Source organism: Canis lupus, chromosome 2, assembly GCF_003254725.2.
Source record: "Canis lupus dingo isolate Sandy chromosome 2, ASM325472v2, whole genome shotgun sequence".
Taxonomy (NCBI): domain Eukaryota; kingdom Metazoa; phylum Chordata; class Mammalia; order Carnivora; family Canidae; genus Canis; species Canis lupus.
In genome coordinates, this window is record NC_064244.1 from 56,853,635 (window position 1) to 56,871,884 (window position 18,250).

Genomic DNA, 18,250 nt, shown 5'->3' on the forward strand with positions numbered 1-18,250 from the left:
AAACCAAAACAATTATTTTTTAATTAACTTGTCAGAATGCAATAAAAACTCGTCAAGAAGCATTCAGTGAATATCTGCTGTGTCTAGCATAGGGAGGTCTAACATTGACCTGGAACTATCAGTGGACACCCCTGTGAGGATAATGATTAAAGAATACTTAAGAAAATATAACGAAGGAGCAAGAACCTTGGCGTTAAAAGGCATTAAAAATAAGGGGCAGCCCAGGTGGCTCAGCGGTTTAGCACCACCTTCAGCCCAGGGCCTGATCCTGGAGACCCTGGATCGAGTCCCATGTCAGGCTCCCTGCGTGGAGCCTGCTTCTCCCTCTGCCTGTGTCTCTGCCTATGTGTGTGTGTGTGTGTGAGAGAGAGAGAGAGAGAGAGAGATGAATAAATAAAAATCTTTTTTAAAAAAAAGTTCTACAAGGGTGCCTGGGTGGTTCAGTCCATTAAGCATCTGCCTTCCGCTCAGGTCATGATCTCAGTGTCCTGGGATTGAGCCTCACATCCCATTTTCTGCTTAGCAGGGCATCTGTTTCTCCCTCTCTTTCTGCCCCTATCCCCAACTCATGCTTGTTCTCTCTCAAATAAATAAAATCTTAAAGAAAAAAAAAGAAGTTCTACAGCTATGAGGGATGTGCTTTTGACCAGGAATTACAATCCTTACCCAGCATCCACTTGTAGAACAGGGCTGTTACAAGACAGATGGGCCACTGTTCCCACCCTCAGATCCAGTGTAGCAGTACAGAAGTTTTACTCAAGGGGAAAGGCTATAAAATAGCTCTAGAATGCTGCCTGGAAAGACTGACTTTATTTGGAACAAAGTGTGGGGAGTTCATGCTTAAGTACTTTGTGGAAAACAATGGAGATCTTTGGGATGAGCAATTACGAGGTCGCTGGAAGTTCCATGATATTAGTAGCAATAAGCAAAACAGTAGACCAGCTAGATGTTCAACAGAACCAGAGAAAGAGATCACTAAGAGACTTCTTGGGATTGGAGCAAATCTCATAAATTGCCAAAAAAGTCCCTATAAACAGGCCTGACTTTGACTAGATCAGAATGTGTGGCAGTTAATGTTGTTGAAAGCAACAGAGCAATCAGCTAGTAATTAATGGAGGTTAACAGCTGGGTATGATAACAATAGAAGCAGGCCAGCCAGAAGCTCAGCTGGAAGTGAAGGGAAGACTCAAAGAGAACTCAGCAGAAACACCAATCATTCCTGGTTGCCAGGGACTGTATCCATAATCAAGGCTGCCCCCTCTAAGGCAACACCAGAGGCTACCAACAGCTAGATGAACAGGTTTTACTAAATGATTCCAGCCAAAACACCAAATAAGCAAGAGATAGGTGGGATTAGTATCCAGCATTGTTATAATATCTAAAATGTCTAGTTTACAACAAAAAATATAAAATAGGCAAAGCAACAGGAAAGTGTGATCCACACTGGAAAAAAAGAAGGCAACATAAACTACCTTTGAGGGAGTCCAGATGGGGGACTTAGCAGACAAGGTCTTCAAAGCAGTTATTATAAATATGTTCAAAGAAACAAGGTGACCATTTTTAAAGAATTAAAGAAACATATGATGATAATGTTTCCTCAAATAGAAAATATCTATAAAGAGAAATTTTTAATGGAAAATTTAGAATATTTTCAATATAAATAACTGAAATGAAAAATTATGGGAGGAGATCACAGATTTGAGCCAGCAGAATAAAAAATTAGTAAACTTGAAGGTAGATTGATAGAGATCATGCAATATGGAAAACACAGAGGAAAAAGAAGGAAAATTCAGTCTCAGAGAAATGTGAAACACCACTATGTGTACCAACATTCATGTAATAGAATTAACAGGAGAAAAAGAGAAAGGAAAAAATATTCAAGGAAATAATGGCTGAAAACTGCCAAAATCTGATGAAATTATTTTTTAATTTAAGATATTAAGCCACACATCCAAGAAACTTAACAAACTCTGGGTAGGAAACTGGAAATAAATCCACACCCAGACACATCATACCCAAAATGTTGAATGACAGGCAAATATATATATATATTTTTTTAAATATATATAAAAACATTTAAAATATATATATAGTACAACCTGAAATCTGGCATTGTGATGCCCCCAGCTATGGTTTTCTTTTTTAAAATTCCCCTGGCTGTGTGATCCTGGAGACCCGGGATCGAGTCCCGCATCGGGCTCCCTGCATGGAGCCTGCTTCTCCCTCTGCTTGTGTCTCTGCTTCTCTCTCTCTCTATGTCTATCATGAATAAATAAAAATGTTTTTAAATAAATAAATAAATAAAATAAAATTCCCCTGGCTATTCGGGGTCTTTTCTGATTCCACCCAAATCTTAAAATAATTTGTTCTAACTCTCTGAAGAAAGTCCATGGTATTTTGATAGGGATTGCATTAAATGTGTAAATTGACCTGGGTAACATTGACATTTTCACAATATTAATTCTGCCAATCCATGAGCATGGAATATTTTTCCATCTCTTTGTGTCTTCCTCAATTTCTTTCAGAACTGTTCTACAGTTTTTAGGGTATAGATCCTTTACCTCTTTGGTTAGGTTTATTCCTAGGTATTTATGCTTTTGGGTGCAATTATAAATGGGATTGACTCCTTAATTTCTCTTTCTTCAATCTCATTGTTAGTGTATAGAAATGCCACTGATTTCTGGGCATTGATTTTGTATCCTGCCACGCTACCAAATTGCTGAATGAGTTCTAGCAATCTTGGGATGGAGGCTTTGGGTTTTCTATGTAGAGTATCATGTCATCGGCGAAGAGGGAGAGTTTGACTTCTTTGCCAATTTGAATGCCTTTAATGCCTTTTTGTTGTCTGATTGCTGAGGCTAGGACTTCTAGTACTATGTTGAATAGCAGTAGTGAAAGTGGACATCCCTGTCTTGTTTCTGATCTTAGGGGAAAGGCTCCCAGTGCTTCCCCATTGAGAATGATATTTGCTGTGGGCTTTTTGTAGATGGCTTTTAAGATTTGAGGAATGTTCCCTCTATCCCTACACTCTGAAGAGTTTTGATCAAAGCTGTGGTCATCAAGACAGTGTGGTTCTGGCACAAAAACAGACACATAGATCAATGGAACAGAATAGAGAATCCAGAAGTGGACCCTCAACTTTATGGTCAACTAATATTCGATAAAGGAGGAAACACTATCCACTGGAATAAAGACAGTCTCTTCAGTAAATGGTGCTGGGAAAATTGGACATCCACATGCAGAAGAATGAAACTAGACCACTCTCTTGCACCATACACAAAGATAAAGTCAAAATGGATGAAAGATCTAAATATGAGACAAGATTCCATCAAAATCCTAGAGGAGAACACAGGCAACACCCTTTTTGAACTTGGCCACAGTAACTTCTTGCAAGATACATCCACGAAGGCAAAAGAAACGAAAGCAAAAATGAACTATTGGGACTTCAGCAAGATAAGAAGCTTTTGCACAGCAAAGGATACAGTCAACAAAACTAAAAGACAACCTACAGAATGGGAGAAGATATTTGCAAATGACATATCATATAAAGGGCTAGTTTCCAAGATCTATAAAGAATTTATTAAACTCAACAGCAAAGAAACAAAACAATCCAATCATGAAATGGGCAATAGACATGAACAGAAATCTCACAGAGGAAGACAGACATGGCCAACAAGCACATGAGGAAATGCTCTGCATCACTTGCCATCAGGGAAATACAAATCAAAACCACAATGAGATACCACCTCACACCAGTGAGAATGGGGAAAATTAACAAGGCAGGAAACCACAAATGTTGAAGAGGACGCAGAGAAAAGGGAACCCTCTTACACTGTTGGTGGGAATGTGAACTGGTGCAGCCACTCTGGAAAACTGTGTGGAGGTTCCTCAAAGAGTTAAAAATAGACCTGCCCTATGACCCAGCAATTGCACTGTTGGGGATTTACCCCAAAGATACAGATGCAATGAAACGCCGGGACACCTGCACCCCAATGTTTCTAGCAGCAATATCCACAATAGCCAAACTGTGGAAGGAGCCTCGGTGTCCATCGAAAGATGAATGGATAAAGAAGATGTGGTTTATGTATACAATGGAATATTACTCAGCCATTAGAAACAACAAATACCCACCATTTGCTTCGACGTGGATGGAACTGGAGGGTATTATGCTGAGTGAAATAAGTCAATCGGAGAAGGACAAACATTATATGGTCTCACACATTTGGGGAATATAAATAATAGTGAAAGGGAATAGAGGGGAAGGGAGAAGAAATGGGTAGGAAATATCAGAAAGGGAGACAGAACATGGAAGACTCCTAACTCTGGGAAACAAACTAGGGGTGGTGGAAGGGGAGGAGGGTGGGGGGTGGGGGTGACTGGTTGGCGGGCACTGAGGGGGGCACTTGACGGGATGAGCACTGGGTGTTATTCTGTATGTTGGCAAATTGAACACCAATAAAAAATAAATTTATTAGGGCAGCCCCGGTGGCGCAGCGGTTTGGCACTGCCTGCAGCCTGGGGTGTGATCCTGGAGACCCAGGATCGAGTCCCACATCGGGCTCCCTGCGTGGAGCCTGCTTCTCCCTCTGCCTGTGTCTCTGCCTCTCTCTCTCTGTGTGTCTATGAATAAATAAAATCTTTTTAAAAAAAATAAATAAATAAATTTATTATTAAAAAGTAAAGAGCTCCATCTTCAGTGGAAAAATAAAAATTAAAAAAATATATATATAGAAAGCAATGAGAAAACACAATTCATCACATTCAGGTGAAACCAAACAAGAACAACAGGTGATTTCTCATCAGAAACAATGGAGGCCAGAAGGCAGTGGGATGACATTCTAAGGGTTGAATGGAAAGAAAACACTGTCAGATTATTTTTAAAAGTTAAAAGTGAATTAAGTGAAACTGTGAATTAAGTGATTAAGAATCTCAATATCTAGTAAAATTATCTTTCAAAAATGAAAGCAAACAATGAGCATACTCAGATCTTGGTTTCTAATGCTATTCTCAAATAAAAGGAATCAAGACTGCTTGGAGAAATGGCTAATTCTAGGGCTGGAGCAGGAAATACATGAGATGAGTCTCAAGCATTTTCTAGTGCCAGAAAAGAAAGTGTTAAACACACACACACATACACAAATGAGATATGTCAAAGGGACACAGAAGCCAACTGAAAAACCTCCCAATGCCTAAGGTGAAACAATATGAGTAATGAAACAAATAATATTCGATTTTAATGCAACATATAAAATATCCATGCTCACTTCAACAGCACATATAATAAAGCTAATGCCTATGAATTGATACTGCTATAAATAAATTATTTAAAAAATAAATGGAGAATACACAAATGTCCCAGACAGAAGAATTCCATACAATTCATAACTCTCCACTTCTTTTTTTTTTTTAAGATTTTATTTATTTATTCATGAGAGACACAGAGAGAGAGGCAGAGACACAGGCAGAGGGAGAAGCAGGCTCCATGCAGGGAGCCCAATGTGGGATTCAATCCCGCATCTCCAGGATCACGCCCTGGGCTGAAGATGGCGCTAAACCACTGAGCCACTGGGGCTGCCCCAACTCTCCACTTCTTAAGTGTGAGCTGCATATAGTAACATCCTTCCAAAGAGCGGAGTCTGAAAATTGGAGGAAAGGTAACTGTACAGCAGAGAAACCCTTATAATATTACATCAGGCAGGTGATCAAGGTTAATATCACCAGTAGTAAGTCATGTTGAAAGTACGCTTCCTTGATATGATATGATGAACATGGCACTTCACTTCTGTGATCATCCTCCCGAATACCATTTAACCTCAATCTAAACACAGGAAAGACAGAAGGCAAATCCTAATAGAAGAACATTCTACAAAATACTTGACCACTTTACAAAACTATCAAGGTCATCAACAAGTAAAGCTTGAGAAACTGTCACAGCCAAGAGAAACCTAAGGAGATGTGACATTGAATGTAATGCATTATCCTGGATGAGATCCTGGAAAAGGACCTCAGGTAAAAACCAAGGCTATATGAATAATATTAATTATAAATATTAATAATAAGGCCAATTAATAATATTGGTTTTTCAATTTTAATAAATATTCCACTGTAAGATGTTAATTATGGGGAAAATTGGGTGTGAGATTATTTGGGAACTCTGTACTCTACACCATTTTCTAAAACAATTATAAAATAAACTTTATTTTTTTAATAAAGAGTGAAGACATTCCCAGATAAACACACACTGAAGGAATTCATTGCTATCAGACCTGCCTTACAAGCTAGTACTACAGGAAGTTCTTCAGACTGAAAACAAGTGACACTAGAAAGTGACTTAAACCCATGTGAAGAAAACAAATAGCACAAGTAAAGGTAATTATGTAAATAATTATAAGGGACAGTAAAATTGCATATTCTCCTTCTCTTAATTGATTTAAAAAGTAATTCATAAAGCAACACATATATAATTCTACTGTGGATCTGTGACATATAAAAACATATTTGACAATAACAATTAAAAGAAGGCAGGGTGAAACAAAGCCATATCTAAGTAAGGATATAACATCAGATGATAACTTGAATCCAGAGGAAGAAATGGAGAGAACCATGCAATGGTAAAGAGGAAGGCTAATACAACAAACTTTGTGAACATACTTCATCTCTGGGGCACCTGGGTGGCTCAGTCCATTGAGTGTCCAACTCTTGATCTCTTGATCTCCACTCAGGTCTTGATCTCAGGGCCATGAGTTCAAGCCCTGCATTGGGCTCCACACTGAGAGTAGAGCCTACTTAAAACAAAACAAAACCCCAGGCTTCATCTCCTTTCTTCTCTCAGCTTTTGGACCCCTTCCTCACAGAATTTACAAGATTAACTCAAAATGCATCATAATCCTAAATGTAAGATCTATAAAGCTCAAACAGAGGACATAGGACTGAATCTTCATGATATTGTGATGATTTCTTAGATACAACACCAAAAGCTCAAGTGCAAAAGAAAAAAATAGATGGACTGAAGCTCACCAGTAAACAGTACCTTTAAGAAAGTGAGAAGGAAACCCACAGAATGGGAGAAAATATTTGCAAGTCACATATCTGACAAGGTATTTTAATCCAGAATACAAAAAGAATTCTTACAAAGACAAATAATTAAAAATTTAGGGGCTAAGGGTTTGAATAGACATTTCTCAAAAAAAAAAAAAAAAAAAAAAAAAACCACACATGGCCAAAAAGCAAATGAAGGGATGCTCAATGTCATTAGTCATTAGGTAAATTCAAATCTAAACCACAGTGAGGTATCACTTCACACCCTCTAGAACAGCCATTAAAAGACAAATGAACAAAAACTGAAAATAACAAGTGTTGGTGAAGATGTACAGAAATCAGGACCCTCAAATATTGGTGGGAATGTAAAATTGTGCAGCCACTTTAAAAAAAAACAGTTCTGCAGTTTCTCTAAATGTTAAACATAGCATCACCATATACAACCCACAATTCCACTTTTAGCTGTATGTTCAAGAGAAAAGAAAACAGACGTTCACACAAAAACTTGTACGTGAAGGTTCATAGCAGCATTATTCATAACAGCCAAAAACAACCCATGGGAAACAACCTCTTGACTGATGAATGGATAAAATGTGGTACATCCATACAAGGAAATATTCCTCAGCCATGAAAAGAAACAAAGTGCTAACACATACTACAACATGAATCTTGAAAATATTGTTAAGCCAGTCACAAAAGTGATCGTCATTGTACTGTATGGTCCCTTTTAAATGAAATGTCCAGAACAGGCAAAATCAGAGACTGAGAGTGGATTAGTGGTCACTGGGCTGGAGGGTGGGAGTGAGGTGACGTGGGGAACAGACAAGAATTTCTTATGGGTGGCTACACCACTCTGTGAATATATTATAAACCATGAAAATGTGCACTTTAAATGGGTGAATAACATGGTATGTGAATTATAACCCAACAGAGCTATTTAAAAAGTCCACAAGAAACCTAAAATATACTAAGCAGTGAATACCAGGCTTTTAAAAACTACTGTCATGCTTCACTTGTAATTTAATAAATATCTACCCAAATACCACAGAAATCCTACATGGAGAAAGCACACAGACTTTTGCTTTAACTTTGTTACTGGCCACTCTACTGAGACCTTTTTTTTGTTTTTTTGTTTGTTTGTTTTGCAGGTGTTGGCTCTCCATCAAGGATATGATGTGAATGCATGACAAAACTGAAGATGAAGTCATCCTGTGGCTTTTCAGTTATTGTGGACAGGTCTGGAGCCACGCATACTGCTGGGGACACTTAGGCCCATTCAAAACAAGACCACTAATAACTATACTAATGGTTTGGGAGGCTGACAAAGCATCGCTATTCTGGTCCTAATGGATCAGCACAAGGCCTGTGACACGTATTTCATAGATGCAGAAACTGAGGCCTAACTAAAAGACTTATTCAAAGCTAGAACCTGGCAACATCAAAGCTTATGCTCTTTCCCCCATCTTTCCAAAAAAAGTCCTCTGAGTCACATCCTTTGTACAACTTAACTTGCTAAAACTCAACTGTACATGTTCAGCAAAGTAGTGAGAGCACTAAATCACAATGTAGATGTAAGGAGCTCAGATAATGCCACACATCTGTTCACAGTGACCACAGGCCCCAGAGAGGGCTCAGGACAGAGGCTGAAGGTCTGTTATCCCACCAGCCACTGTACTGAATGAAAATTACACATTTAAAGAACTCTCTCCTTTACATAGAATGCTGTATTTTGGCATATGTACCTCTCATACCAATTAGATGCATTATAGATTTTTGTGTGTGATATTATATACATGACACTTTGAGTATGGTACTTTACAGGTCACTGAAAGAATTCTGAAGGGTTATTTGGACCCTACGTGATTTCTAGATGATTTCATTTCTACGTGATTTCTGATTCTAGACCCTAACCTAGCAGTAAAATGTAACTCTACTGGACTATGAGTCTCAAGGTGCCATTTCCTCTTTCAAAGGCCCAGAGCTGTTTTGACTTTTATGGTCTATACTTTTCTAGACAAAAACCAAGGTGGCTTGGATCTTGGTGTACATTGGCTCAAACCTTTATAGACAGAAGCAAACACCAGAAGTGACACACTTTACCCTCTCCTACCTCCTCTACTTGTAGGGTTTCTCTTTCAATTTTTTCAAGTAACTCATTTCTCAGCAAGATCTCCTTGTCCAGATTGACAGACATTTCCATTGCTTGGTATAGCTTGCTCTGAAATATAACAACACAGCAAGTCTTGAGCAAAGATGATCACTCCGCACTACAGGAAGGATAGTCAGCTCTTTATTAAGCAGGATGACAGCTCTTTATTAAGACCAACTAGGAACTTGGGCCTGCCCTTCTCACAGCTGCTCAGGTATTCAGCATTCTGGTGCCTATATGGTAGGGGAGATAAAAACCTGCCGGGTGGCTAGATGCACCAGGACCCAAATCCTGCCCCACTACTTACTAAAAGAAACTTTAGGCAAGTCCCAGAATCTCTCTAAACTTGGGCTGGTCACCTCACAGGGCTGTGGAGAGACTTAAGGGGGATAATTGTGGTAAAGAGCTGACCACAGCACCTGACGTGTGGAGAACACTCATACAAGCTAGATGAAGAGAAACACTCCCCATGAGCTAGGTGATGCTGCATCCCACTTTAGAGGTAAAAGAACTGACTCTCCAGGGCAGCCCCAGTGGCGCAGTGGTTTAGTGCCACCTGCAGTCCAGGGCGTGATCCTGGAGACTCCAAATCGAGTCCCATGTCAGGCTCCTGCTTCTCCCTCTGCCTGTGTCTCTGCTTCTCACTCACTCTCTCTCTGTGTGTCTCTCATGAATAAATAAACAAATCTTAAAAAAAGAAAAAAAGAAAAAAAAGAACTGACTCTACGGAGGGTAAAACAACTTGCCCAAGGTCATAGAGATAAGAGGTCAGCCAGGGTCTGCACCCAGGCGATCTGACTCCGGGGCCCACAGGCTCCACCATCGTCTCCAATACTTGTTCAGGCGGGCCCACTGGCACTGGAGGCCTCCTACACAAACTGCCCTGCAGCCTCCCCTTGCATCACTCGATACTGTTCTTCACCAGCTCCCCACAAGCCCTTGCTTCTCCAATTTGTCCCCTTTGCTGCAGAGAAGGGTCAGCTTGGAGGAGTTGAGAGGTACTGTGCTGGGCTGAAGAGTAATCCAAGTGACAGAAGCCAGCGACTCCAGGGGGGGGATGGCTCAACGAACTCTGAGAACGCTGAGCAGCACTACAGCCACACCGCAGCCCTGCCAGCCTGCGGCCGGTTCACAGCCTTGACAGAGATGCAAGAAGCAATGTAAAACTGCAGCTGTGCCGGTGCTAAGAATATGAGCACAGTGGTTGAGGTTTCCCTGGGGGAAAGCATATGGGAAAGAAAGCTGAAAGGCAGCCAAGTAGAGGCTGAAAGGCTGTCTAGGTGAGAGGGCAGGGAGAATGTGCCAAGCTAAGGAAAAGCCTGGGAGAGGTGGGTGCTGGCGCAATACATCCAGGGTATCAAATCTTAGACCTTGCAGAAAAGCCTAGAGCCAGCTGCCTGGGGACCTTAGGGCACTACGCCCCCTACCCCCCATTCCCCTTCTTGCCAATCCTCCCTCCCCTAAGGCTCATTTCCTGCTCCACATCCTGCACGACATCACTCTGCTTAGGAAAGCCCCATGGGGGAGACACCAGACTGAGGGGAGGTGTGCTAGGGGAAGGGGAGGCAGCGCAGGACTCCACCGCAAACCAGAAAGTCAGTGGGGGAGGAAGAGAGAGTGGAGGGAAGGCATTACCCCCACCATGCAGAGACAGGGCAGGAAAGAATGGAACTGCAAAGGCTACTGCTAGGCCATCACTGGCTCCACTGGGCAGGGCCCTCAAAAACATGTGAGGAGAGCTATTTGTGATTCTGAGCAGGACATGGGCCACTTTAGCTTTTCCGAAAGGGCACTTTATAGCTTTCTCTTGCTGTGTTAACAAATCACCACAAATTCTGTGGCATGAAGCAACACCCATTTATTATCTCAGTTTCCATAGGTCAGAAGTCCAGGCATGGTGAGGCTGGATTCTCCGCCCAGGTAGGGTCCCCTGGGGTGAAGTCGAGATGTTGGCCAGGGCTGGCTCTCATCTGGATCTGAGGTCCTCTTCCAAGCTCACAGACTGATGGCAGAACACATTTCCTTGAACTTGTAAGACTGCCATCTGTTTCTTTCTAGCTGTGAGCATAGCCCTCAGCATTTTGAGGTTCTTCTATCTTCAAGCCAGTGGTGAAGAACTTCTCACCCAGACAATTCCCTCCGTGCTTCAAATCCCTGACTTCTTCTTCTAGACAGAACTCTCTGCCTTCAAAGGCTCATATGATTGGCTCAGGACCATCCAATAATCTCTCTATCTTAAGGTCAACTGTGGTATATCATATTACATAATCATAGAACAGAACTGAATCATAGAACTCATCATACCCCAAAGCCTTGGAGATTGCACTGGATATATACGCCAAGGGGTAGGGAGTCTTGGGGGACATTTTGGAATTCTACCTACCACAGGGGGATTGCTGGTTTACAGTCAGGAATGACACATCACAGCTGTCATCACATGCTTGTGTTCTACCAGACTCTACCGGGCAGGGCTTGATGGCATGAAGTCAGAGAAAAGGTGCCCCTCAGGCTGAAGCTCATGCACCAAACTCACAGAAGAGACCCTGTCTGTCTCCTTCACACCTATACCCTCAGCACTTAGCCTGGAGCCTGGCATGCAACAGCTCCTGGGTATGTTTGGTAAGTCAGTCCGTATATGTACTGCTGAAAAGAACACATCGGTAAGAATTATTCTGCATGCTTTTACAAGGTCTTATACTTGGGTGTTTGGTATTTATATGAAAGTGGTCCCTCCTGCCACCTTCCCATCCCCTAAACACACACCTCAATTGATAGCAGTTCATTTGACAATACTGGCTGAGCACTTGCTAGGTATGTAGCACACACCAGCCAGAGCTCTATCCTGGTGATGAGTCACAAAAGCCTACCTCTAAGAGGTGAAGTACTGTACCCATGGTCCCTAGTGGAATCCCCATTCAAACCCAAGTGAGGCCTGACTCCAGAACTCAACAGCTGTTCCACCTTCCCCCAGGAGATCTAAGAACTGAGACACAGAAGAAATGAGCCTGCTTCTCCCTCAACCCATCACTGTGTCCACCATAGGACTCCTGTGGGCATCTCCTCCCAAGCTCCCCCATCTACTTACTATTATTTGAAACAGGCCTACAGACATGATGGCCCCTATAATTCTAACTGGAAGAGCTCCCATTTCACCCACTGTGGCCTGTGTTGCTGTTGCCTGGGTATCGCAAACAATGGATCCTCTGCGTTTAGACCTGTCCTAGAGACCTCAGACCCTGGACTTGGCAGTTTCATTTTATAAACCAGTAGTTCCACTCCAAACCCCTGACTTTTCTACACAAGGCCAGACAGGCCCTGTGCTACTTAAGTTGATTCCACAGAATACCATCAAGATCCAATGTGATGTAGCCACGTACCACCCAGCTCTCTAGCCAACGAGGGCTCAGGAGTCACATGGATTGGCTTCATCTTGAAATGACAGTGATCAGATAAGCTCACTACTGATGAGATAAGATCAAAGTGGATGATCTGTTGCAGACGGATGACACAAGTTTCAAAATGCCAGCATAATGTTGTCTACATGCTTTAAGCCAGGGAGAGGCAGTTGGGTTAGGTAGGACACACACTGGACTAGGTGCTCCAGCCCTGCACAAACTTGTTGCTTGAAGCTGGCAATTACTCTCTTTGGGCCTCATGTTTTTAATTTTAAGAGGAAAATGTTCGACAAACATAGTCTAATTTAAACACTTGCAAATTTATATTTTATTTATTTACTTGTTTACAAATTTATATTTTAAAATGACACTGTATTGGCCAAATGAAGACCACCTGTGAGTTACCTAAGCTTATAGCCACCATTGTCAAGCAGGCACTAGGCCAGAGGTCAACCACCTTGCTCTGTAAAAGGCCAGATAGCAAATATTTAGGCTTTGCTGGCCAAGAGGCAAAATTGAGCATATTATGTAATTGCTTATATTAACAAAAGAAAAAACAAATTTCCACAAATGTTTTATTGATGAAATTCAAAATATAATCATTAAGTACATTTTGGAATATAGGTCTATTAAGAAGAATGGAATTTCCAGGGAAGAAACCAATTTTGCTTAATGGGTTTCAAAGGTAGCATTCTCTATGTAGTCAGTTACAAATATCCTTCTGTAAAAACCATTCTTAGCTCACAGGCCACGTGGGTGGGCAGGATACACCGGCCCACAGTAGTTGACTACTGCTTCAGACAATTGCTAGCAGGGTAGCTGGACATTCAGGCTATCGTTCCCACTTCATTATTAGTAGTATCTCTTTCACTCCCAAAATGGTTCTGGGCAGATAAGGAATTATATGTTAGTTTCCTGATTTTTAGCTAAGAAAGTTTTCTTCTGGAGGGTTGTAAGCAGGGAAGTGCTTATTCCAGGCCTAAATTAAACAGGATCCTGAATGTGGTTAGTTCTCAAAACTCACTGTGCATAAAAATCATTGGGGGCATTAAGAGAAATAGATGCATGGCTTTCACCTCCTAATTCAACTGGTCAGGTGTTTGTATATTTTCTTATTTTTTATTTATTTTATTTTTTAAAGATTTTATTTATTTATGAGAGACAGAGAGAGAGAGAGAGAGAGCAGAGACACAGGCAGAGGGAGAAGCAGGCTCCATGCAGGGAGCCCGACACAGGACTCGATCCCAGGACTCCAGGATCACACTGGGCTGAAGGCAGCGCTAAACCGCTGGGCCACCCGGGCTGCCCTGTATATTTTTTTAAAAAAACAAAAGCTCTCTGGGTGGTTGCATTGCACAAGAACGGGTGTGAGAACATTCAGGGTATCTGAGGAGAATGGCTCTGTCAAGAGAAATCAGGGAGCAATGATAAACTGAGGGACTCCCAAGACCTTATGTAGAAGTGCAATGGTGCACAGGAACCTTGCTGTGGCTGGAATGGTAAGTGTGAAAGGCCTCAGGGACCCGGCCATCAGGGAAGATCTTACTTTGTATGCATTGAGGACCTGCAGGGTGTTTCCAGATGCCAGCTTTAGCTGGATCAGTTCTTGATTCTTTGCTTCAATTGTCTCTAAAAACTGAGCATTCTCGATCTTCAGCTGCTGAAAATCAACATCATGGAGGGCCTCGCCTACCTCTTCCTTCTACAGCTCAGAAAGAAGAAAGAAATAACGTGAGGCTGTGACTTCTGAATCTGACTCCTACCTTGTAGTTCTGGATGAGATTCTGAAAGTTGGTCATCATTTAGTCAGTCATTCAACAAACATGGACTGGGATCTGCTTGGCGCAGGACCCTGGGATAGAAATCTGAATAAATACAATAGTCCCCGGCCTCAAGGAGCACATATTCACCCAGGGTTCAGACAGGTTGCAGTGTGGTGTAGTAAGAGGGGCAGAGGGCACACGGAAGCCGCTCAGCCAGGCCAGAGAAGAATGGGAGGCTCAGTCAGAGAAGACTTCCCACAAGAGGTAGTGTCTAAACAGGGCTATGAAAGAAGGAGACTGTATAAAAGTTGTTTTTACCCTGGAAAGGCCAGGACCAGCAGCCCATAAATTCCCATCCTGTGATCACATGACACTTCTGTACTGTAGTTGTATCAGTGTATTGGGTTCCCTCCGCAACCTGGCCTACCTTCTCTGCTGCACCAGGCCAGGCCATCTTACACTGGTGGTAGGCAACAGCTGAACCCAGGAATTGTTCCTCACCCCCACACTCTACCCACACAATACCTCTAAGGAGGCTTTTTCCCTTTCCCCTAAACCAACACACCAATTTCCTTAGGCCCCAGTGATGACCCATCCTCCAGCTCAAACACTCCTAATCCATCTTCCACATCAGGAGAACCCCTGCTGCAGCTCTGTGGTCCCTGCTGTTGTTGCGTCTGGATAGCAGTTCCACATCCTGCCTTTTCCCACCATCCCCATGCGCCACTAGTATGTGAGCTCCTGAGGACAGGACCACCTCGGTGTCAGCTCTGTGTGGCACTGGCTTTCGGGCTAAAAGTCATCCATCTCCTCCCTCTCTCACACTTAAATCCCCTCCTCATGATGCCTGAGCTTGCACAAAGCCTGGAGTACCAGGAACTCTCTCTGTGGAGGCAGCTCCTCTCTCCTTTCTTACACAAACCTCATTATTTCAAATCTCCTTCAATGACAGGGGACACCGTCCCTCCAGCCTTTGCTCCTGCTGGGGACCTCCAAGGCAGTGCATTTTCTTCTCTCCATAGCTGCCCAGGGCCCTCCTGAGTCTTCTTGGGTCCCTCAGCCCCAGGTCATCTGACAGGCTCTCTGTTCCCCTTGCTCTCCAGCTCCCTCGCCTGTGTGAGCTCTAAGTTACCAATTCTTGCAAGAATGCAGCTCTCACTGAGACACAGCACTCCAGGTAGGGCTGCTCAGAACAAGACAATAAGCCCAGCCTTTTCTTGGTGGGGCACTGTGGTTCTCGGGGTGCAACCCAGGCCGTAGCATCACTTCCAGCTGAGCTGACTTTATCAGGTACCCTACGGTTAAGCCATCTGGCACCTGTGCAGATGTCCTGGTAGATTGAAATAGAGAAGCTTACTTTGTCCTCAGTTACTCCATGATGTTACAGCTGTCCCAGCTTGTCGCGTTTTGGGATCCCAAGTCAATCAGGCAGTAATTCCAGACACATTAATTCTCCTGCACAACTCTGTGTCACTGTCAGTTGCCAACCTCTAATATACAAGACATCAGTGCCCATATTCAAGTTAATGAAAAAAATTGGAGCTAGGAGAGGATGAGCCATGTAATCACATTTGAGAGGCCCTGTGCCGAGTCTGCCTTACTACCTTTCTTCAGGAGCCTTTAGTCTGCTGCAAAGGCAACCAAAGCACCCTATAACTGTGCCACCCAGGCCAGGCTCACCAAAAAACGTCAATAAGTACATCACAAGGGTCTTTTATTTATTTATTTTTTTTATATAAATTTATTTTTTATTGGTGTTCAATTTGCCAACATATAGAATAACACCCAGTGTGCATCCCATCAAGTGCCCCCCTCAGTGCCCATCACCCGGTCACCCCCACCCCCTGCCCACCTCCCCTTCCACCCCCTAGTTCGTTTCCCAGAGTTAGGAGTCTCTCATGTTCTGTCTCACAAGGGTCTTTTAAATACAAGCCAACTATATCTACAGATTTGCCGGCACCGTAACTGTGTGAGTTTCCTTTCACTGCTGTGACAAATTACCACAAACTCAGTAGCTGAAAACAAAAATCTATTATCTTATGGCTCATGAAGTCAGAAGTCCAAAATAGTTCTTGGGGCTAAAATTAAGGTGTTGGCAGAGCTGCGTTCCTTCTGGAGGCCCTAGAAGAGAATCTGTCTCCTTGCCTTTCCCAGCTTCTAGAGGCTGCCCACGCTCTTTTGTTCATGACCCCTTCCTGTACCTTAGAAGTTCATCACTCTGATCTCTGTTCCAGGATCCCAACTCTCCCTCCTTCCTCCCTCCTACAAGGGCTTTTGGGATGATATTGGACCCACTCAGATAATCCAAGATAATCTCCCTTAGAGTCAAGGGGAGATTATTTGAAGATCATCTCAAGATCCTTAACTTAATTACCCTTGCAAAATCCTTTCGCAATGTGAGGTAACAGATTCAGATTCCAAGGATTAGGACATCAACATCTTTGGGAATGCATTGTTCTACCTTCAACAGTAACCTTAAAAAAAAAGAAAGAAAGAAAGAAAGAAAGAAAGAAAGAAAGAAAAGAAAGAAAGAAAGAGCGAGACACATACCTGCCTCAATTGTAAAAGCATCTTTTTCCTCTGTACTTTGAGAGAAACATTTTTCAAACGTAATTTATCCTTCATATTATCCTAAAAAAATACAAGTAAATTTTAATCCACTTCTCTTCGTCTTCTCTGTTGGTTTGAAAAGTTGAAAAGTCTGGGGCTACACCCCAAATCTTAAGTCCTCTAACATTCAGTCACTTATTTTTAGGTCTTTTTACATTTACCCAAGCAGTAACACTTCACTCGTGACCAAGAAGCAGAAGTTAACTGGGTCTGCTCCTGCAAATCTTCTATTATTTTTAAATTCGAGATCATTTGGATATATAATTTGGATATGGGGCCATTCCTGACAAAATGATCTTATGATTCTTTGGTCTTTTATTCTCTTGGTAGTTTATATAATTTTTATCACTTATAACAGGCTAGGGTTAGTAGTTCTACCTATGTCCAGGATCCAAAGCTTGACATGCTACAAAATCTTTGGAAGTTTAGGAGCATTTTATGTCTCGTTGTAATAATGGAATTTGAAGAGATTGGAATTTACCTGTCCTCCTCCATGTAGTCACCTGACTAGAAAGATCTATATCGCTTTTCTCTAGAAAATATATCAGATCTTGAAACAAATAGCAACGATAAAAAAGAAAAAAAAATCAGTCTGAGGTGGCTCAATGGGTTAAGTGTCTGCCTTCGGCTCAGGTCGTGATCCCGAGGTCCTGGGATTGAGCCCCACATCGCATAGGGCTCCCCACTCAGCGGGAGTCTGCTTCTCCCTATGTCCCTCTCCCTGCTCATGCTCTCCCTCAAATAAATAAATAAATAAATTTTAAAAATCGGTCTGAGATACTACTAATATTCATCCAGCCTGATTGATTTTAGCCTTGATAAGCTTGCACTTTTTTAAGACATACAATTTGGGGGATGCAATAAATCTGCACATGTGGACATTTTTGGTGGACCAAATGGAGGGTGACTACTGCACATGGGTCATTTTTATGTCTTCATTCTGTGAATCTATTCTCCCATCTAAGCTCCAGCCTCCTGCCAACTCACCCTCCGGCGGTTCATGTCCTCAATGTACTTCATCACTTTCTGAGTGGCCAAAATACTCCCTTTCTTCTTGGATATGGTTTTGAGAATATCTTTTTTAAACTCATGCACTGCTCTCTGAACTTCAGTCCATCGGATTTCAGCTTCCTCAATGATAGCCTGAAGGAGTAAGCACAAAGAAAGTACAGTTTCCAAAAATCTTCAAGGATATCTCCCTCTAAGGAAACCTAAGTTCTCAGGCCTCTTTGTGCCCTAATACAAAATGTTTCTTCTTGGCCTTAGAAATGTATCCATAAGATACAAATTTGACT

At 42.2% G+C, this 18,250-nt stretch overlaps 1 protein-coding gene across 11 annotated transcripts in view; it reads right to left on the bottom strand.

The window, feature by feature from the left end:
• CCDC113 (coiled-coil domain containing 113) overlaps positions 1-18,250 on the bottom strand; it is a 40,226-nt gene that overhangs the window by 15,977 nt on the left and 5,999 nt on the right. For 4 of the 11 annotated variants that reach the window (XM_049098117.1, XM_025447478.3, XM_025447477.3 and 1 more), the window contains exons 4-7: positions 17,943-18,098; positions 16,896-16,976; positions 14,129-14,284; positions 9,149-9,256 (exon numbers count right to left, since the gene is read on the bottom strand). In XM_049098117.1, the coding sequence (XP_048954074.1) occupies positions 9,149-9,256; positions 14,129-14,284; positions 16,896-16,976; positions 17,943-18,098 (501 nt within the window). Of the gene's footprint in view, positions 1-5,401; positions 6,783-9,148; positions 9,257-13,143; positions 13,467-14,128; positions 14,285-16,895; positions 16,977-17,942; positions 18,099-18,250 lie in introns of those variants that run through there. The other 7 variants (XM_049098139.1, XM_049098127.1, XM_025447484.3 and 4 more) reach the window with 7 other exon arrangements.